Source organism: Spea bombifrons, chromosome 1 (assembly GCF_027358695.1).
Source record: "Spea bombifrons isolate aSpeBom1 chromosome 1, aSpeBom1.2.pri, whole genome shotgun sequence".
Lineage (NCBI taxonomy): Eukaryota > Metazoa > Chordata > Amphibia > Anura > Pelobatidae > Spea > Spea bombifrons.
The window spans coordinates 68,189,455-68,212,611 of record NC_071087.1 but is presented as its reverse complement, the minus strand read 5'-3'; the positions used below and the strand labels follow the sequence as shown (position 1 = coordinate 68,212,611).

The 23,157-nt window shown below is 42.0% G+C and overlaps 1 protein-coding gene across 1 annotated transcript in view; it reads right to left on the bottom strand.

Moving 5' to 3' along the window:
* The window catches only part of ANTXR2 (ANTXR cell adhesion molecule 2), a 141,425-nt gene that overhangs the window by 43,425 nt on the left and 74,843 nt on the right, over window positions 1–23,157 (bottom strand). The window contains exons 4-7 of the mRNA XM_053463247.1: window positions 15,274–15,355; window positions 9,617–9,724; window positions 9,464–9,532; window positions 8,968–9,048 (exon numbers count right to left, since the gene is read on the bottom strand). Of these exons, the coding sequence (XP_053319222.1) occupies window positions 8,968–9,048; window positions 9,464–9,532; window positions 9,617–9,724; window positions 15,274–15,355 (340 nt within the window). The remainder of the gene's footprint in view (window positions 1–8,967; window positions 9,049–9,463; window positions 9,533–9,616; window positions 9,725–15,273; window positions 15,356–23,157) is intronic.

Sequence of the window (23,157 nt, the reverse complement as noted above, 5' to 3'; positions counted from 1 at the left end):
ATCCTGTCCTCAGATGACCTTCCAGGTGATGTCAGCAGTGACTCAACCCGGAAGGGAAGGCCTGAAGGTGCGATCACAATTTAAAAATGTAACAGTTTTCCGGATTTCATGCCGGAAGCTGTTCCATACGATGCTGGCTTCTGCTATCAGGGGGGAGTCCAGGCTGTCAAACAGCCTGATCTTCCGTGCAGTGGCAGGGATGTACCGGGACGTACCGGTACATCCATAGTGGATTCTTGGGATGCGTTTTTTGGACATACCGGTATGTCCATAGGAGATTGAAGGGTTTAAAAGAGCTTAGCTCACCTAAGCTTAAACTGTGTCATTGAAACGCTATGATAGTGAGGCATTCAGCAACACTGAAAACCCACCCCATGACGCACTGTGACCTCTTCAGAGAGCTGTCACAAGCGCCACTGCAAGAGATAGCAGCGTCCTTTAACACCTTAAGGACCAGGCTATTTTTTAACCTTTATCTTTGGGACCAAGGCAGTTTTAACACTTTTGTGGTGCTCATGTTTAGATGTCATTTTCTCCTCACTCATTTATATATTATAAAATATATATTGTTATATATTGTTTTTTCAGGACAAGGGCTTTCTTGATACCATTATTTTGATCATATTATGTAATTTCCCATAAAAAAATTTTGATAATAGATGATGAAGAATTGAAAAAAATACACATTTTCTGACATTTACCCGAAAAATCTTTTACTCATCCAAAAAAGCTAATGAAAAAACCTGCTAAATAGATTCTATTATTTGTCCTGAGTTTAGAAATACCCAATGTTTCTTTGCTTTTTTTTCTGCAATTCTGCTATTTTGTGTGTTGTTTTTTTTATCACTAAAATTACGCTTCAGGTATGGATTTACAGCTCCTGGTATATATCACTATCAAACAACACCCCAATATGTATTGAGCAACATCTCCTGAGTACAGTGATAGCCCCCATGTATGGGTTTGACAGGTTGTTTGGGAGGTAAAACGCCACATTTAGGAAGTGCACATTTTTTAACTTGGAACTTTTACATGTCATAATAGGGCCATCTTTGAAGCCGGCTAATTCAATGTACCCCTTCAAACCATATATTTTTGAAAACTAGACACCCCAAGGTATTTCAAATGCTAGTACTTTAAACCTTTCCATGCATGAGATTCTACCACCAGCCTTTGCCAAAGTTTGTGGTAGTATTTTTGTTTTTATTTTTTTTCATACAAATTGTACTTTGGGTATAAATTTATAGCTCCAGGTATACATCACTATCAAACAACACCCCGATATGTCTTCAGCAACACCTCCCGAGTACAGTGATACCACCCACGCATTGGGTTTGTCTGGTATTTGGAGGCTAAAAGGCCACATTTGGGATGTGTGCTTTTTCCCCCCATTTTGGTCAGTCTGTGCCTATGTCCTATCTTTGAACCCAGCCACTCCAATTTACCCCATCAAACCACTCATTTTTTTAAAAAAAATTGAAACCCCTTGGGTATTTGAAATCCTTTTACTTTAACTCTTTCCATGTCAAGATTTTTGGGAAGATACAGCACTAATTTTAGCACTTAATAGCTCATCATAATAAGTAACTTGCAGTGGCGGAGCGGTCACAGGGTGTCCTGGGGCGAGTATTCAGTGTCACTGAATGCCTCGTGATCAACGATCGCCTCCTAAACTCTTTTAAAATGGGCGTCCGCCTCCATACAGTGTATGGCGGATGTTGACACCCCAGGGAGGGGCCAGACACGGACCCTGATGCCGATCTCATTGTTGCAGAATGCCTCGACATCTAATGCCTCGACATGCCTCTAAGCTTATTTTAATGAAATGACGTGTCAGGCACGTCATAGGTCGTTAAGTGACCGTTTTTTGCATGACCAGTCAATGGATGTTAAGGGGTTAAAAAAAAAAACGTTTCCAAGAGGGTCTCTCCAACTCTGAGCTCCCCTTGCAAGTTGAATACATATCTGCTTTAAGATCTGTTTACTACAGCAACCTCTATAAACAAAATATGTTCAGTAATAATATAGAATTTTGTAATATAACTGCATTCTGATTTTTTGTTCTAAACATTTCCACATATACTCAGTAAAGTAACTGCCACACAATGACAAACCAGCAGTAAAACCATCTCTCAGTGGTGACAGTTTACAAAAAGGAAATGCACCAGACCACAACAGATTTAAATGTAAGCCTGAGGCAGAAAATACTTCTAAGAGTTCTGTAAAGTGCATCTATCAGCCATCAAATGTAAGATAATTGACAGGTATACAAACAGAGAAAAATAATATCATGCAAGGCTAGATACATCCTGGTTCTCAAAGTAAACATGTCATGTACTCCAAGTACAAAAACTCTCCAATCAATTTTTGCCATGGGCAAACAATATATATCAAAGAAGCCCATATATCCATCTAAAGCAGGCTTATACAACATACGGCCTGGTGGATTATGCTGATGAATGGGGTTAAAATCTGCTATAAGGGCAATAGCAGAGCCAGTTGTGTTTACCTGGGTCACAGATCACTTTTTCCAGCACGAGAGAGGGGGTGCTTTTACAAGTCTGATCCAGGAGTCGGAAACCTGCTCAGTGTGGTTAAGGATGGACAGTGTGTTTTGTAGTGATCAGCATGTGGTAATAAATGGTTAGTATGATTGGTAACCTCAAAATAAGATGCACAATGAAAACAACTGAATAAATACAATCTTAATAAAGCCTAGCACTTAATAAAGCGTAGCCTGACCCCACAAGTCTCACCACTCCTTTACCTGAAACAATACAGCCGTCACTTCTTGTGGATTTATTTAAAGAAACTAAATAACATTAGTTAGTGTAAATTAATCTTACACACTTATCTTTAATTCTCAGGTGTTAAAAAATAACTAAATATTTAAAATCACTTATAAGTAAAGTCCAGGGAAGGTAGAAGAATTACTTAACACCTTACCACAGAACACTCCAGACAGGACTTGATAGATCAGGTGGTGTATCCAGCCCAGATGTTTGGTGTTGCATGACCAAAAAAATCAATTTAACAATGTTTTATTGTCCTACTGAAGTCCAACGCAATACAGAAGATCAATGGGTTGAACTCTTCACCACTGTTTATATTCAAAGCTATATATCTGTACCATTGTTTTAAATCATCACTGATCTTTAGATATTATATTATTCACAGCAAACTACCTTTTATTCTTTAACACACATTAAAATCAACATTTACTTATCTAACTGAAAATGTCTAAGGGTCATCTATAAAACTAGCACTTTCTCATTTAGCATTCTGTTTCACACAAAATATGCCTAGCTCTGGTTTTCTTTTATAAAAAAATGTCATTACATATGCTTTAATGTTGTGCCAGACATCTGCACACGGAAAGAGTGCCACGATGCAGAACAGTGACAGTTACTTCCTGTAACACAACATCCTTGTGACACAGGCCTGAAAAAAATATGCAATTAACTAACTGGAGAGTATGATAGAAAATAAACTAAAGCTGTAAAGGACATATAGAAAGTGAACGTATGCTAGAAGAGTAGAATCAAAACAGCACCTGTTAAATGATAGATGTATAAAAAAAGCCCACTGTTGATTCCTCATAAAAGGCAAACAAAGCACAACTGTACTTTTTAGTTACATATATGTTGTTGGTTTGAAAAAAAGAGGAAAAAAAATACAGTTCTTAAGGGGACACTCCAGCCATCATATGGACCTTAATGCATAGGATAGCCGTGAGGCCATTTAAATTTGACTGCAGAATCTCACATATCCATTTTCTCCGTTCTTTACCACCCAGCTATATTCTGCACAGGAGAGCTCAATAGTGCCCTATGTGTTCCTGCCAGAACCAAGAGTCTACCACCTCGATCAGGAGAATGAAGGCGAGATCCACTTTGGAAACTGACCACTACTTCCACGATACAAGCATTGACGAATCAGAAGAGATTCCAGTATGGACAGCTATACTTGCAACAAAGAAAGTTAAGGTATTGAGCCAATTCGCAATTGGGGAAAGATAGGGGAAGTACACGGATAATCTCTTTTTGAGTTTAAGATATGTAATTACAAGAATGCCAGAAGACTTTGCTCTTCTGTCACTGAGCTATATTCCGAAGATCACAATTGTTTGCATATAGCCATACCAATGACAGGCACCGTCTTGTACCAGTGGTGTTAAAGGAGGAGGAGCCCAATATGCAGGGGTGACTAGAAATCCAGTCAGTAGGTAAACCAAGGTCAAAGTTCAGGCAGCAATCAACAAGCACGGTCAGTAGGTAATCCAAGGTCAAGTTCAGGAAGGTCAAGTTCAGGGAACAATCAAATAGGAAAGGTAACTAGGTCACAATAGGGACAGCAGCACAGAACTGAAGACACTCTGTAGGGCAAAGAACATCTCAGAATATCAGAGCACGGACATGATGGTGTTCAGGTGTTTTATAGGGATCTCAGGCGTGACCTCATGCATCACGCCTGCAGATCCGCCCATTGTACAACCCCTCATAATGTTAGGTGAGGGAGCCGGTGCTGGGAGCACCGCCCCTCCTGTATATAAAGCGTCTGTTCCGTCCACTCTGTCTTTCCCCACTGAAGAGGGAAGAGGGGGGTGGTTTTCCACGGCACCCGCGAACCTCGCTCCACGCGAGGACACGAGGAGGGGAGCTCCGGAGGACAAAGCCCGCGGAGTACGCCGCGGATAAATGGACAGACAGCCCGTCGTTTGCCGGGGCCTTCCCCACCGGAGGCGGGCAGCGGGAGCAGGCTGCTGCCGGCAGGTACGCCCCTGACCACCAATTAGGGCAGGAAGGGGAGGAGAGAGGGGGGCACAGTTTTCAGCAACCGTTCGTCGACCCCGCTCACCTCCGTTCGCTGCCGCCTCCCACCTTGGCGCTGCCCTGACTGGGGTGGTGGGAGCGCAAGGATGGATATACACTGCGATTGGGCAGCGAGACCCACTGTAAGACTTCAGCAGGGTAACTGAATGGAGGGGGTAGATAGAGAGAAAGGGAGATAGTAAGAATAGTGAAATATACAAAGATACACATATATATATAAATATAATGGAGAGGAGAAAGTTCCCATGTGTGCAATCTAGCTTCTGGGACATGCCCTGCGCATGCAGCCTGGGTGCTGGGACATGCCCTGCGTATGCAGCCTGGCTGCTGGGACATGCCCTGCGCATGCAGCCTGGGTGCTGGGACATGCCCTGCGCATGCAGCATGGGTGCTGGGACATGCCCTGCGCATGCAGCCTGGGTGCTGGGACATGCCCTGCGCATGCAGCCTGGGTGCTGGGACATGCCCTGCGCATGCAGCCTGGGTGCTGGGGCCTGAGTGTGATCTGGGTGCTGCGGCAAGTACTATAAGTGCAATCTGGGTGCTGAGGCAAGTCTTCAGGGTGCAGCCTGGCGGGTAGGGGAAGTTCTATGTGTGCAATCTGGGTGCCAGGGCAAGTTCTACGTGCGCAATCTGGGTGCTGTGTTTTCAGTTAATCGCACTAGTAGTTTTCTGTTTTTTTTTATTCTAACTTTGTTTATACCATAAAAATTTAATTTGTTAATCTGTGATGGATCAATGTTCAAATTTTTAATTGTGCATTCTGATGGGCTAACCCTTCAGCACATAACATTAAAAAGTGTTACTTATATACTGATGTGATTGGGAGTTATGCTGTACTACCGTAAGTGTCTAGCACAATGTGATGGGAGATATGGGAGAGGTACCACCGGCTGTGTCTGTCTTGCTGTAATAAGAAATACACTGTATCACTCTCAGTGTCTGGATCACTATATAATAATAGGAGTTATACTGTTGTGGTATACCACTGCCAGGCTCAGTAATATATATATATATATATATATATATATATATATATATATATATATATATATATTGATGGGAGTTATATTGTACCACCATCATGCTCAGTATATATCGATGGGAGTACCCACCCTCAGTGTCAAAATCTGAATTAATAAAGTTTGGGGAAACTTGTTTTACTATGTATTTTTTTTTAACTCTCTGCAGTTCTAATATCATGGATTTCCTTGTTGTGTATCTATCTACTTTCCTTAAAATGGCCTTTGTATCGATATAGTGGGGGGCACAAGTTTCTGTTCTTGCCTCGGGTGCTAAAGGAGCTAGTTACAGCTTTACCCCCTCTTTCAGCAGCTTCTTTTTAAGCTTTTGCTTAAAGGCAAAGATGGCACTGACAAGCTGGGGACAAAGAGAGAAACATAGAAAGTGACGGCAAATAAGAACCATTCCGTCCATCTAGTCTGCCCACCATCATGCTCAGTATATATCGATGGGAGTACCCACCCTCAGTGTCAAAATCTGAATAAATAAAGTTTGGGGAAACTTGTTTTACTGTGTATTTTGTTTTAACTCTCTGCAGTTCTAATATCTTGTTGTGTATCTATCTACTTTCCTTAAAATAGCCTTTGTATCGATATAGTGGGGGGCACAAGTTTCTGTTCTTGCCTCGGGTGCTAAAGGAGCTAGTTACGGCTTTAGGGTCAAAGCTAGCATTGTGGGAAGTGAGTGACATGTTACATGGTGAAGTCGGGGTGCATCAGCTCAGGAGTAGCTGTACTGGAGGAACCTGTTCCTTCTTAAAGCCGAGGGAACAGCCCCTCTAGTACGGGTGGGGTTGAGAGTGTAAGAAAGGGTTGACAGGTTGTGGTGGTAGGGGACTCTACAATTAAGAGAGTAGATAGGGTAATCTGCCGCTCTGATCAGCTCAACCGGACAGTTAGCTGTCTCCCGGGTGCTCGGGTCCGGCATGCTGCTGACAGAGTGGATGGATTATTGGGAGGGGCTGGGGACGACCCGGGTCAGTGGGAAATGGAAGGTCCTAAAGAATGATTTCAGGGAATTAGGAAGTAAACTGAAGAAAACGACCTCCAAGGTTGTATTTTCAGAAATATTACCTGTGCTGCACGCAACAGTAAAAAGGCAGCAGATTGCACCTAAACAGAAGAGGGTCTGCTGTGCTGGGGGACAGGATGGCTAGAAGGTTGGAGGGGATGTGGCTTTGATGTGGGGAAGTAAACCAAAGAAATAAAAAAAAAGAAAAAGGGCCTTTAAAGCATTTAAATCAGACAAATCGAGGCATCTTATAAAAAATATAAGGAAGCCAATAATGCATGCAAAAAGGTGATTAGATGGGCTAAACTAGAAAATGAGAGAGGGATAGCCAAAGAGAGCAACCCCAAAAAGTTCTTTAAGTACATGAATTCTAAAAAACCAAAAAAGGAAAGTGTAGGTACACTAAAAACAGAGATGGGAGTGTTAGTTAACGAGGACCAGGAAAAAGCAGAAACTTTAAATAACTATTTTTCCTCAGTATATATTAAGGAGGAACCTATGGCAATGGATATGCAAATGACTACTGCAAAAAATGTGCACACAAATTGTGATTGGATGACTCAGGACAAGGTGCTGCAGCAACTAAAGAAAGTTAATGTCAACAAAGCTCCGGGGCCTGACGGTATGCACCCACGGGTACTTTAGGAGCTAAGTCTGGAAATAAGTAAACCTTGCATTCTATGAAGAAGTAAGTAGAAGTGTAGATCAGGGTGTTGCAGTGGATGTAACCTACTGGGATTTTGCCAGAGGCATTTCACATGGTTCCACACAACAGAAATTGGTCTAGATGCAAATTCTTGTTCTTGGGTTACACATTGGCTTAGTGATAGAGTACAGAGAGTTGTCATAAATGGTAAATTTTCAAGCTGGACAAAAGTGGTAAGTGATGTTCCTCAGGGTTCTGTCCTGGGACCAATTTTATTCAACATATTTGTAAATGACCTTGCAATAGGTGTTGAAAGTCATGTTTCCGTGTTTGCAGATGACACTAAACTCTGTAAAGTGATACAATGTGAGCAGGATATTACTTTGCTGTCAGTCTATCAAGTCTAAGGGATTTAGATAGACTGGGAGACTGGGCACACAAATGGCAGATAAAACTTTATGTAGATAAATGCAAAGTTATGCACTTTGTGGTAAGGAATGCACAAGCAACTTACACGGTAAATGGTAGTGAATTAGGGATAATAACAAAAGAGAAGTATTAGGGAATTGTTATAGACAACAAACTAGTAAATAATGTGCAATGTCAGTCAGCAGTTGCTAAGGCCAGTAAGGTACTGTCATGTATAAAAAGGGGCATCAATTCGCGGGATAGAAATATAATTTTGCCCCTTTATAAATCAATGGTAAGACCACACCTTGAATACGCTAATAATATAGCACTGGAAAAAGTGCAGAGGAGGGCTACAAAATTAATAAAAGAAATGGAACACTATAGTTATGAAGAAAGGTTAATTAATTTAAATATGTTTAGTTTAGAAAATGGCGCTTCATAGGGGATATAGCATTATGTAAATATATTTGTGGGCCAATACAAACCATTGTGTGGAAATCTATTCATTAACAGGACTATGCATAGGACACGTGGTCACGCATTTAGACTGGAAGAAAGGAAATTTAGAAAGGGTTTTTTACAGTAAGGACAATGACAATGGATGAATACTTGCAATTACATAATATTCAGGTATATAATTGTTAAATTAATGGGAAAGCGCTTCTTGATTGAAGGAGAGATCTGAACTGCCATTCTGGGGTCAAGAAGGATTTTGTTTCCCTAGTTTGTGCAGAATTGGAAAGAGATTTTTGCCTTCTTTTGGATCAACAGCAAGAAATAAACAGATAAGGGAAAGGCTGAACTTGATGGACGCATGTCTTTTTTTCAGCCTATCTAACTATGTAACTATGTGAATATTTACTAATAAAACGTTTTTTCCTATAGGGTAGTCCTATAATCGAGCAAATATGGTATTTTAGAACTATACTACTTATTTCAATAGTTATTTTTGATGGGCATATTGAACATATCAGAAAACAAAAGCTTTGGTGTAGTTGCGCTATTTATATTCTAACTCACCATAGTTTACTTTGTTCTACTTACTGAATTGATGATACCCCCCAAAGCCTTAAATCCACCTTCAACAGGAAACACATTTTCTTCTGTATCTGCTATTTTTACAAGCTGTAGGAAATAAATGAAAACATGTAGACAACATTGCAGTGATTTTCAAATAAGCATAACTGGTACATGAGTGGAATATAAAATACTATGTATGTACTAAACATTGCACTGATTTTCAGGTAAGGAAACCATTTGCTACCATAAAGATATATTAAGCGGGAGGTGGATTAGTGGAAGAGGCAAATAAAGTGAGGGAATGTAAACATAACACAACACCATGGATCATATAAGATTTGCTGTTTTTAAATGGGCTGAGTGGTTCTTATCTGCAGCCAAATTCAATGTCAATTTATACATTTCCTCTGGATTAAAAAAATATATATTTCTTCCTGTTTGATACATAATATAAGCATTGTTGAATGGCTTAGAAAACCCAAATACCATTGAAAAAACATTTAAGCTCATACATACACACCTGATCATACTGGAAACCCTGGACCCCTACACAGTAAACTCTGGCCCCCATGATACGTGCTTTATCAGCCTAAACCAAAGACATCGATGTTAGTTTAATAGGTCACAATTCATGTCTCATGGCCACATTATATAAAATGTATGCAATACTCACCTCCTGTTTTGTCAGTTGTGGTATCTGATCTGCCAGTTTGCCATCTGTTAGCGCGATAACTACACTTGCAGTACTTTTACCTCCTGCCTTGTTAATCTGCTCATTTGCCTAAAAAAAAGCCAACCGTTTTGAACTTTATTATTTAAAAACAACATAAATGAGGTGACATTACAATCAGAATTGTTTTTGTGGGTAGATCTTTTTCTGTTCAGGCCATGAGTGTAAGTTACCATTTATTAATCAGTAGCTGAAACTGAATATGAAACATTAAATTCTTACCTGATAATTTCCTTTCCTTGTTACTTCCCGTCTATCAAAATAGGGCAGGAAACATTTAAACCCCCAGAACCTCCCCCTTACCCACAGTGAATACAAAATACCAAATACGGTAAACAAAAAAGCCTTTGTTTAGGGAGGGCAACAAAAATTGTTAACAGGAAGTAACAAGGAAAGGAAATTCTCAGGTAAGAGCATAGAAGATATAAAAAAGACACTTAGGGAGGGTAAGACACAATGGACTCCAAGACTCTTCTACCGAATCTGGCATCGTCCAGACCGGCGGATTGCAGACGGTAATGTTTGATAAAGGTATGAGCATTCTTCCATACAGTGGCTTTGCAAATCTGTTCAATAGGCACTCCAGAAGCCTCAGCCCAAGATGTCACAACTGCCCAAGTGGAATGAACCTCGAGACCAGAGGGAGGTTCTTTACCGGCCGATTCATAGGCATGAGAAATAGCGGAAATCAGCCATCTAGCTATAGAGGATCTCAAAACTCCAAGACCTTTTCTAGTTCTGGAAAAGGAGACAAATAGATTTGAAAACCTTCTCCATGGAGCAGTCTTCTGTAGATAGACTTCCAAACACCTGCAATCATCCAAGCAATGGAGACGGCGTCATTACCAGGGTGAGGACAGAAGACCGGAAGGACAATATCCTGATGATAATGGAAAGGAGACATGACTTTTGGAAGAAAATCCGGAGGCGTACGAAGAACTACTCTATCAAAAAAACAGAGGTAAGGTTTTAAAATGGATAGAGACTGAATCTCAGCTGTTCTTCTAGCTGACGTTAAAGCCACCAGTAGGACCACCTTCCGGGTGAGATTTTTGATCTGAATATCCTCAACAGGCTCGAAGGGGGGGGGTAAGGCTGGATAGGACAAAATTCAAGTCCCAGGAGGACATCAGCGGCCTGTTGAATGGACGAATTCTAGCTGTGGCTAACTGTTCGGACGACAGGGAGCTGAGGGCTGCCACATGGACCTTCAGGGTGGCTGGAGACAGACCTTTATGGAAACTTGCCAGGAGGAAATCTAGGGCGTCGCTGATAGAGACAACAGGACCCTGGAGCTGTCTGGTAGAACACCATAAGGAGAAGGACTTGCGGATCTTATCATACTGGAGATATGGGGATTTGGGTGAAGGACAGGCTCCTGATGGAGCAGGTCTGGTTTGTTCTCCAACCTTAGTGGGCTCTCTATGGACAGACGGATCAACTCTGGGTACCAAATCCTTTTGGGCCAGTCGGGAGCTATTAGAATCACCCGAGATCTGTCCCTCTTGATTTTCCAGAGCATCCAGAGCTAAAGGATGGCCTGCTGCTGACAGGGAATAAAACAGAGGGAGTTTCTTGTTGGCTGTTGTAGCTGTGGATCTGCTGAGAACCTGCTGCCAGAAGCCAGTCGTCTAGGTACAGGGCTACCTTGATTCCTTCTTTCCTTAGGAAAGCCACGACCCCTGATAGTAGTTTCGTGAAAATTCTCGGTGCTGAAACAGGAACGAAAGGAAGGGCTTGGAACTGGAAGTGACGAGTGCCTAATGTAGACGGGATGGCCACCCGAAGGAACCTCTGAGAATCTTGCCTGATGGGAACATGGAGATAGGCGTCTTGAAGATTGAGAGTAGCCAGGAAATCCTCTTTGGAAAGAAGCTCCACGGTGGATTTGATAGATTTCATCCTGAGTCACGAATCGATTTCGAAACGTGAGGTCTATGATAAGCCTGAAGTCTCCTGATGGTTTGGGAACCATGAAGATGTAGGAGTAAACACCTCTTCCTCTTTGGGCAGCAGGCACTGGGATCAGTACTTGTTTTTTGACAAAATCCTACACCAGATCCAGAAGCGCATTTCTCCTGGAAGGATCCGCAAGAGGTGTAGACATCATAAAATGCTCTGGGGGAGTGCTGACAAGCTCTAGACCGTACCCTCTGGAAATGATCCCCAGGGTCCAAGCGTCTGAACAAACAAGAGCCCATAGGTATAAAAAAAAAATTTCAGCCTGTACCCTACCGCACAACTTCTGGCGCCATGGTCCCTTTTGTTGCTCCATCTTCATGATTAGATGAGGAGGGTCTGCCTGTACCACGGAAGGGTCTAAATCTGGAAGGTCTGTCATGAAACCTAGCCTGGGATCTGAAATCTTGACTTTTGGAAGACTTGAACAGATTCGGACGGAAACGTGGTAGGGGTTTACGTTTAGGCAAGAAGTACTTATCCCCAGTAGCCTTTTCCAATAAAGTTTCCAGTTCCTTCCCAAACAGATCTTTCCCTGAAAAGGGAATCCCACACAAATGTTGCTTGGAAACTGAGTCTGCTGACCAGGCTTTGAGCCATAAAGCCTTTCTAGACACAACTGACAGGGCAGAGGCCCTTGCAGCCATGCATACGGATTCCATAGCTCGCATAAAAAAAAATCAGCAGCGCTTTTAACATCTGAATATCCTCTTCTCCTGCACCACCTAGGATATCATCTTCAATTTGTTGACGCCATAAGCGCATAGTCCTACCTACTGAGGCTGCTGCAATGCCTGGTTTAAAGATAGCTGCTGAGGCTTCAAAAGATCTCTTAGCTACCCCTTCTGCCTTCCTGTCAATGGGATCCGAAAAATGAGAGGAATTTTCTAAAGGAATAGCAGATCTTCCGGTGGCTCTGGCCACCAGTCTGGAAACCCTTTTAGAGGTGGTTAGCCTTCTTTCCGGAGTCTTCCACTGGTCAGTGATTATGGACTTTAAAGTTTCATGAACAGGAAAAACAGGTTTCTTAAAAAAGAGCCTTAGTTTGCCTTTCGGCTGCTCTTCTTCCAGATCCAGAATGGCCCTTACTGCAGTAACCAGCTTTTTCACTTCTTCTGCTGGAAAGAAAAAGGATTCTTCCGATAGCTCCCCATCCTCCAGGGATTCAGGATCCTCCATATGCCATTCCTTTTTAGAGCCTGAAGAGTAAGGATCCTGACCTGAGGGCCAGAACCCACGCAGATGGTCAGGGCCCACAGTTTTAGGCTGAGGTAAAGAATCTAAAACAGAGGATTTAATCTGCTGAAATGTGGACTAGATTTCAGCCTTCATCCATTCCTTGCATTCTGAAATGGACTCCTCTCTGGCTTTGAGACAGGATGAGCAAAATTTCCTAGAGGCGTCAGGCATCATAGCCTTGCAATTTTTACAGGCAAAATGTTTCGTCATGGACGTAGCCTTCCTAGGAGCTGGTGATTCTTAAGGGAGGTCTTGCTTATCTAGCGACATCCTAATAATGAAGGATAGGAGACGGTTAAAACAAAAGCAGACAAACTCCCTTAACGTGGGTTAAGAGGCAGAAAAACACCAGAACAAAACATCTCAGGATGGCACGACTCTTCATCAGAAGTAAACTGCAAGCTAAGAGCAGTACAAGCCAATAAATAGAAAAACCTTACCAAACCGTGTGGAAAAAAGGTCCAGAAACCGCCAAAAACCTTATCTGACCTGACAGCTGCTTACAGATCTGCCCCTTCCTGACCTCAGACGCCTCCTGGCAGGCTGAGATGGAACCAGAAGCACGTCACCACGAGGATCAGCTGAAATCGATGGCAGACTGAAGCAGAGTCCCGGAGTCCTGCTTCAAGCTAGCCCGGCCAAGGGCTGCTAAAAGTAAGAAGGCTAGAGTCCCACTGGGGACCCTACGTGAGGAAGCCCTTACCCTGCTCTTGTAAACACGATCCTCCCGAGGACCAGACCGGAGAGGGTTAAACGGCAAGGTACTTGCCCGCTAACCAAAGCGGGACTGCAGTACCAGACAGACTAGCTTGGTGTAGTGGTTTTCGCAACAGGACAGAGCCTCAGCACACACCACGGGGATAACCTATTTATCCAGTCCAGGGAGAGTGTACATTGAGGCTCTAACCTGTTTCTGAAGTCCATGGAAGACGTCAGAATAATGCAGGGAATAGCCAGAAGCAGCGGAAAGCTGGGAGAAAAAGAAGAACGAGAAGAACAAAAAGCAGCAAAGTACAAGAGGAGAAGCAGCAGAGAAGAACAAGAAGAGGAGCTATAGAGAAGGAGACAGACAAGCTGAGACACTGAAGCAGCTATTGCAGAAGGTAAGTAGACATTGAGCTAGCGTCAAAATGTTCATTTCAGAATCCAAAAAGCCTTTTTTAAATTTTGTCTGAACAGAAAGGGCAGAAAATTACATTTGTTGAAAAAAAAGGGATTAAACCAAAAACAAAATGAAAAATGTGTCTTATTGATTTCTTAAAAAATAAAGTGATCATCTGCCGAAAAATACAATATTATACAACCCAGACATCTGTCATAGGAGGACAATGGAATGATATACACCGATCAGCCATTAACATCAGTACCACTGACAGGTGAAGTGAACAACACCGATAAGCTTGTTATCATGGCACATGCCAGTTAGGCAGCAAGTGAACATTTTGTCCTCAAAGCAAGAAAAATGGCCAAGCATAAGGATCTGAGAGACTTCGACAAGGGCCAAATTGTCATGGCTTAGATGACTGGGTCAGAGCATCTCCAAAACTGCAGCTATTGTGGGGTGTTCCTGGTCTGCAGTGGTTAGTACATATTAAGAAAGGAAAAGCTGTGAACCGGCGACAGGGTCATGGGCAGCCAAGGCTCATTGATACATGGAGGGGGGCGAAGGCTGGCCTGTATGGTCAAATCCAACAGACGAGCTACTGTAGCTCAAATTCCTGAAAAAGTTATTACCGGTTCTGATAGAGCACACAGTGCATCTCAGTTTGTTGCGTATGGGGCTGTGTAGCCGCAGACCAGTCAGAGTACCAATGCTGACCCCTGTCCACTGCTGACAGGTCCTACAATGGGCATAAGAGCTGAACCACGGAGGAATGGAAGAAGGTGGTCTACTCTAATGAATCACATGGATGGCCAGCCACCTGTGTGTCACTTAGCATGCATCCATGGAGGCCCCACCTCACAACTTAGAGAACTAAAAGGATCTGCTGCTAACATACTGGTGCCAGATACCACAGTACACCTTCAGAGGTCTAGTGGAGTCCATGCCTCGACAGGGGTAAAAGGAGGAAACTATACAATATTAGGCAGGTGGTCATAATGTTATGGCTGATCGGTGTAAAATGACATTTGAAGGGTGACAGTTTACTTAAATATACGCTAAAAATGTGTATATTGAAATTGGGTAAACAAAAAGAATAAGCATTTAGAATTATATAGAAGTAAAAGGGCCAAACTTTGGTTTTGTTTGGGATAAATTAATTACGTATAGACATTTCAAGGAGTAACAAATATGCTGGGCTTCCTGGCCCCTGGGATTTATACAGTCCCATGGTATAAAGCAGAAAAAATAAAATGAGATAAATATTACACCAGAATGTAAGGATTACACTGCAACTTACAAGCATAAAACCTTCATGCATATATGTTTCTCCTGCTGGTTTTACATCACGCAGATCCTGAAGCCCTTTATCGATTTTGGCTCTATTAAGCATAAAAAGAAACAAAATATTACACAGAATTATACTCTTTTAATACCTCACATTCTTAACTGTACTAATTCCCTTTAATTGAATCTCCCATTATAAAACTCATCTACAGAATAGGTCCGGTTCTAGGAATGTAGTATGGCTTCTAGCTGGGTCTTAAGTGCATTAACATTCATGTAATATTCTTATATTTAATTTTTAGTCAACCTTAAAAAACGGTATAGTAATTCTATATATAAACACACACACCACCTGAAAATCCTGTGTGAAATAAGGCACTCATGTTGGTCATAGAGACTGGTATGATGTCACAACTGCATTTTTTGGAGCCAATTTAAAACATTTCCTTTTTTTCGCTTTTTTGTTCAAATATGTTTTAACAATGAAACCTTAATCTAAACTATTTCTAAACATATTTAATTAAAAACCATGACTTAGAGCTACACAATTAGCTAGATGCACAACTAGTATCTCAACTTAAACTGAGTTCCATATGTACTTCTGCTACTGAACTGTAACTAGATTTCACTGCACATGGCAGCTTTTAATAACATTACAGTGAGATTGAACTGGAAAGCCCATCCAAGCTATGGTATATTTAGGGCACCTCCCGCTGTGGCACTCTCACTGTGCAGGGAAACTTTTCCCACCTAGGTTCCTGCTTCCCCTGGGTGGGAAAAGAGTTTACTCACACAGTCTACGGGCGCCACATCAGTAAGCTGCTAGCCCACGTTAGGCAGCTGTTGTGATGCTCGCCCGGCCACCAAACCAGTGAAATCTGCCAGAGTGCTAAGGGGGTTTGGGAGAGTGAATGAGTGAGTGAGTTATTAGGGGCAGAAATGGGACAGGAAGGCTGTCTGTTAAGTGATTGGAGTTACTCTGTACCACCATCAATGTTGGGCTCAGTATCTAGTGACAGGAATCTGTTCAGTAAATGTTATTTATTTAAACCTATTTAATTTATTTATAAGTCTTTTTTCAGATTTCTAGTTTTTCGAGTTGACATACAGTTTACAAATGTGTGAAACATTCTTGCCAACATTAATTTTTTTGTGGATGGGTGACACATACAGGATCCACCCCGGGTGCCAAATACTCTAGGTATGCCCCTATAACAACCTTACTGTTATCAAACCATTAGTTAGGAAGGCTGGATTCCCTAAATAGAAATATTGGTATTAGAAACTATAAATAACTCTGGACCTCAAAGGATGGAAGGGTAAGCCTTTTCAGTTTTACTTTGTAGGTACTTTAATATACATTCTCTAAAAAAAAAACAAAAAAAAAAACACTTGTTTTTAGGAGAAACAGAACTTTCTACTAATGTGCACAATGGGGTTTTGTTAGTACCCTCCTCCTTGGTCACTTGCCAAGCCAGCATTTGAGCTTATTGGCATTAAGTTTATCACATGGTAAGAGATGTCTTGTACCCCAAACAGGAGGGTAGGGAAAGGGACAGATGAAAATGGCAGGATTCTGCAGAACCCTCTATGCATTTGCAGTGGGGACCACATAACTATTTAAAAGGACCACTCACCTATCATATGCATGCATTTTCAACATAAATAATATACATATAATATACAGCTTACCACTGTGACATAAAACAGTTTTCCTGGAATATTATTTGTTCCACTTAACCCACAGATGTTTTTATATACAAAATGAAAAGCTAAATGCCTAAAAATAAATTTGTTGAAGCGGCATCAAAGTTGTCTGCCAATACCAGCCCAGTTTACCGTTTGGCAGCAAATCCATTATACTATGTATTCATTAAACCATTCTCATGCAGGAGATATTTTGGACACTGACATTTTAATATTATAGTAACAGTATTTTTTATAATCAAACTAAATATAAACTGATCACCAGGCAACTTTTGTTTTATATTAGCAACATTGTTAAAACAGACAGCTGTTGTGTTGCTTACAAAACATAATTTACAAGAATAGATTTATGAATGCACTCCTCTCTCACTTCAGCAATGGTTTTTCTCTGTTGGCTTCTCCTTTGATTTCTGTTGAGGCATCACTGAGAGCAATGCTGAGTGTTTCCCTATCCAAGTATGTAATTATGGATTAAATGGCTCTGTTTCATAACATTGCATTTTGCATGGGTAGAATCAGTAGTGGCTTGTGTATTATGAACCAAATAGATATAAGGCACCAATTTTGCATAAAAATCCCGTGCACATGCCCGGTGATAGATAATTCATTATTAGAAATTATTAGCAGCAGATGTCATTAGTGCCAGTATCAAAATGCCCACTTTCGTACTACAAAGGTTTGTAGAGGAAAGGAATATGTATATTCTGCTCACTGTGAAACTAAGACTTGGAAGTTTTCATTCAATGCATGGACTAAACCCCTAACATGTAATTCATGTATACTGGTTCTAAGAAAAAAACACGGCAAACAAGATAAATCATAACTGTCCAGCTACACTGCTAATAATGAATATTATTATTTTGTTACAATAACAAGGCATATGCAATATACATTTTTCATGTAACATTTTTTTCCCAAATAACTACTTTTTAGAAACCTTTTTTTCAACTTTGCGTTCAATGTTTCCATTAGCTGTACTATAATAGTGGTCCACCCTTAAAAAATTAGTCAAACCCTTCATGTCCCATACACATATTCTGTTTTGCTTTTAACCCCCTTGGGACGGAGGACATAATATTACTTACATCACGCATCCCTCCAGGATTTTATTGAATATTTTTTAAATTATTACAGTGATCATATAAGTTATACCCATACTATTGACTACTTTCTTTTTTACATTCAATGGTTATTGTTTTTGTCACGGTCTGCTCCAGGCTGTGGAGCTGCATATCTGTCCTGCTGTAGTTTCTCTGCTTTGCTTTGATCCATTCCTGGATTTCCTTTTGCTTTGTTCTATTTTCCATTTCTTGCTTCTGCTCCGGCTCTTTGCTTCATCTCTGCTTCCTTTATTAGGTGTGCCCCGCCTGTGTGTTCGGTTTGTCTCAGTCTGCAGTCTGCAGTCTAAGGTATGTCTCTGTGCTATACGTGTGGGTTGTTTTGTATCTTTGTCAGCAGGGATTAGCGTTAGGACCCACCGTCATTGGAGTACTTTGGTGTAGTGGTGGGCTAAGCATACTATGGCCATATCATGTGACTGAATCTCCAATAGTTATCTTGTAGTCCTAGGCTAGTTTCTGTATTCATGTTTGTCTGCCTCTTATGTACCTTTGCCCTTCTTCCTTGAATCATCTGAGGATTCCGGTTCCTCTCTCCTCTCCCCATGTCCCTGTTAATATGCCCTATCCTTGCTTATAGGAGAAGTGTCCGAGGGTTCCGGCTCCTCACTCCTTCCCCTGTGTTCCTTGCCTTCTTCCCTGTCCTTTGTTGTGCCCTGTAACATGTATGTCTTGTCTGGTTATGTTTATTCCTTGTCTTGTGCCTGTTTATACTTTACGCTATTCATGTCATGTTTCTAGCCACTTCTCGTGTATATCTCATATCATGTTTCTTACCTGGTCTCCCTTTCCCTTGCTTGTTTTGTGTCTGCTACATTAACCCTTTGCTTAGCCTTCATTCTCCCAGCCTGCAGCATCCTGCTCGTGATTCAGTGATATGCTTCATGCCTGCTCCAGGGTGCCTGCAGGATTCGTTTTGTTCTGGACTTCATCTGCTGCCATATCAGGGCGCTGGTGTTTGGCTGCACTACCCTAGGTGCTCAACACCTGGGCGAGTGTGGTCACCCTGCACCAGGCCCTGCCCCAGACTCCGCTACTGCATCGAGACTCCTGCAAACAACCATCGGGCGCGCTGGGTCCTTCCAGCCATCAGCTTGGACCCAGTCCGTGACACATGGCCGCAGGTAAAAGGCCAGGAGTTCGCCGAGTGGAGTTTGCAGCGTCAGCCCTTCCAGTGGGCCTCCGTACCTGTCTGCAGCATTCCAGCCCGGCCAGAGGGCTATCTATCATACACCCCACCAAACGGGGTTTTCTGTTGTATACACCCCATCAAACGGGGTTTTCTGTCGTGTACACCCCATCAAAAGGGGTTTCCTCCTAAGCTCGCCCCTTCCGGTGGGCTTCCTGATGTGTGAGCCCTTTCCATAGGGCTTCCTACCGAGCGTGCCCTTTCCGTAGGGTTTCCTGATGTGTGAGCCCTTTCCGTAGGGCTTCCTACCGAGCGTGCCCTTTCCGTAGGGTTTCCTGATGTGTGAGCCCTTTCCATAGGGCTTCCAACCGAGCGTGCCCTTTCCGTAGGGTTTCCTGATGTGTGAGCCCTTTCCGTAGTGCTTCCTACCGAGCGTGCCCTTTCCAGAGGGTTTCCTGCCAAGCTTGCCCTTTCCAGAGGGCTTCCTACCAAGCTTGCCCCTTCCGGTGGGCTTCCTGTCATGTTCCTGAGTTGCGGCCAGCGCCCCACTATGGACTCCCAGTATGAGTGCCTGCATCCGGGCTACCTTGGTCGAGTATTCTCCAAGTGGGCAACCTGTCGTGTGCCCTGCAAGTGGGCAACCTGTTGTCTGAACCTGAACCCGTGCCTGTGCCTGACCCTGAACCTGTACCAGTCGTGTCTGCCCAGCAAGTGGGTTACCTGCCGTGTCTGCCTTGTCAAGTGGCTTATCTACCTTGCCTTCGTCTGGCCCTAAATGTCAGCTAGAGACAACTTCCTCAATCCTGTACAGTCATTCTGATTCCTGTTTTTGGAGGAGATTTGTCTACTAGCGGCAGTGCTGGTCATCGAAGGACTCCTACGTTTTTCGGACTCTGTATGCTGGTTCCTGGGTTGACTTGTTTCCTCCGTTCTCCCGTCAGAGGGCGGGCCTTCCTTCTATTGATGTTTCTGTTCGCGTCCGGAGGCCGCTATTTTCGGAGGGGGATACTGTCACGGTCTGCTCCAGGCTGTGGAGCTGCATATCTGTCCTGCTGTAGTTTCTCTGCTTTGCTTTGATCCATTCCTGGATTTCCTTTTGCTTTGTTCTATTTTCCATTTCTTGCTTCTGCTCCGGCTCTTTGCTTCAGCTCTGCTTCCTTTATTAGGTGTGCCCCACCTGTGTGTTCGGTTTGTCTCAGTCTGCAGTCTGCAGTCTAAGGTATGTCTCTGTGCTATACGTGTGGGTTGTTTTGTATCTTTGTCAGCAGGGATTAGCGTTAGGACCCACCGTCATTGGAGTACTTTGGTGTAGTGGTGGGCTAAGCATACTATGGCCATATCATGTGACTGAATCTCCAATAGTTATCTTGTAGTCCTAGGCTAGTTTCTGTATTCATGTTTGTCTGCCTCTTATGTACCTTTGCCCTTCTTCCTTGAATCATCTGAGGATTCCGGTTCCTCTCTCCTCTCCCCATGTCCCTGTTAATATGCCCTATCCTTGCTTATAGGAGAAGCGTCCGAGGGTTCCGGCTCCTCACTCCTTCCCCTGTGTTCCTTGCCTTCTTCCCTGTCCTTTGTTGTGCCCTGTAACATGTATGTCTTGTCTGGTTATGTTTATTCCTTGTCTTGTGCCTGTTTATACTTTACGCTATTCATGTCATGTTTCTAGCCACTTCTCGTGTATATCTCATATCATGTTTCTTACCTGGTCTCCCTTTCCCTTGCTTGTTTTGTGTCTGCTACATTAACCCTTTGCTTAGCCTTCATTCTCCCAGCCTGCAGCATCCTGCTCGTGATTCAGTGATATGCTTCATGCCTGCTCCAGGGTGCCTGCAGGATTCGTTTTGTTCTGGACTTCATCTGCTGCCATATCAGGGCGCTGGTGTTTGGCTGCACTACCCTAGGTGCTCAACACCTGGGCGAGTGTGGTCACCCTGCACCAGGCCCTGCCCCAGACTCCGCTACTGCATCGAGACTCCTGCAAACAACCATCGGGCGCGCTGGGTCCTTCCAGCCATCAGCTTGGACCCAGTCCGTGACAGTTTTTACCCCAAGTAATTTTTTATGAATGTAATTATTTATTCAGGGTTATTGAGCAGGGAATTTTAGTGGTGGTGTTACTGAGCAGGCAATTTTAGTGTCAGGATTAAGATAATTTAGTATTGAATTTTAGTGTTGGTTTAGGGTTAATGAGTTTTTAGGCTAGGTTTTTTTTTAGCCAATAGGTTGTGTGGATGAGTAGAGAGTTGGAGTTTCATTACTGGGGACTTGTGATGTTTATTTTATTCTCATTTGTTAATAGCATTGTTTGAAGGACATTTAGTAAATCAGTAAGTTTAGTTTACCTACTCATAGTATGTGGGTAATTGTATGAAATTACTTGAATTCTACTTAGAGTTTATGTGCTTCGTTCCACTAAAAAAAAGTATGTTTGGTTAGGAAGTATGTAAGTTTAATATGTTAAGTACTGTGGGCTTTTTGGAGGAAGTGGGAGATTTTATTTTTTTACAAACCTATGCATCGCTGAACTACCAAATGCAGATTGTGCGATTGTTTTTTGTACATGCCCATATTCAGTCAGAAAAAAATAGTAAGAGTGTAAATATTTCATTTTTTTTTTTTTTTTACCATTACATTCTGAAGATGCTGGTGTGAAACCAGCTGCATCAAATGTGACTGAATGCCCCTAGATACATACCCTGGGATGTCTAGTTTTCAAAAGTATATATATATATTTAAAGCATGTCAAAGTTTTATTAATTTTTCATACATTTATACTTATCATACATTATATACATTTCTCCCATTTTGTAATCTTACTTATGCTATATCCAACTGATTTTGTTATACCTAATACCATTGCAAAATGGAATAATGATCGTAATCTTACCTCTGTCCACTGAGGGAACTTATTACTTTTCCAATACTTAGCTATCAGTATCTTGGTAGACAAAAGTATATGAATTATTAAAAATGTATCTACCTTTGTACCCGACGGGCAGTCCAAATGTAATAAAGCAAAATCTGGGGTAAAAGGCAACTTAATTCCAATCAATCTCTCAATATAATCGAAAACCTTTCTCCAGAGATCTTTTATTTGAGGACATGACCACCAGGTATGTATGTAATCCCTGTTACCAATTCCACATCTCCAACATAATGCTTCAGTTTTTCCATACATTTTTGCTAGCTTAGATGGGACATAGTAGCCAGTATATCAATCATTAACCTTTGAGGTAAAATTGTAAATATTTGGAAATAAAATGCATATTATTTTTACCATGTGAAGACCACAAAAGATGCACGTATGCCCATATGCAAATATCCGTGGTTGTCTAGTGTTCCAAAAATATAGTTTTCTTGAGTTAAGTAGAAATATAGGGCCAGCATACTGGCTCAAATGAGACATGTGCTCAGTAAATACATTGGTAAAGTGAAAAAGTGGAAATTTTCACATTTCAATTTAGACCATTTAAGATCCCAAAACATGACATATCTATGTGGGACTTGGCTATATACAGTAAATGTGGACTGATATTAAGATTTATTTTTCTGTATCTGCATATTCTGTGGAAAAATATGCGTTTTTTTTCCATTGTTGCCCACTTTTTAATATCAAATTCTAATACATATAAATGAAGAAGAAAGTCCTAGCAGCAATTGATGAGATAATGAATATCTTCAACCTGCCTGGAAAAAAATAATTACCAGCATTCAGGAAAAACAGGCTGTATGAGGACAAATTGAGGCAGTCTGTATGTCCAGCATGTGAAATCCAACACACAAGGGGGCCATTCCTAGTCACCATGGAGACCTGGAGCATGTGTTCTACAAGGCTTGACAGAAGACTCCTGCATTCGGATTCATATGAACTTGTTTTTTTTCACAAAATGTTTAAATATTGTGTTTTCGTACGGATCTCCGCTAATTTACATGGTTACAT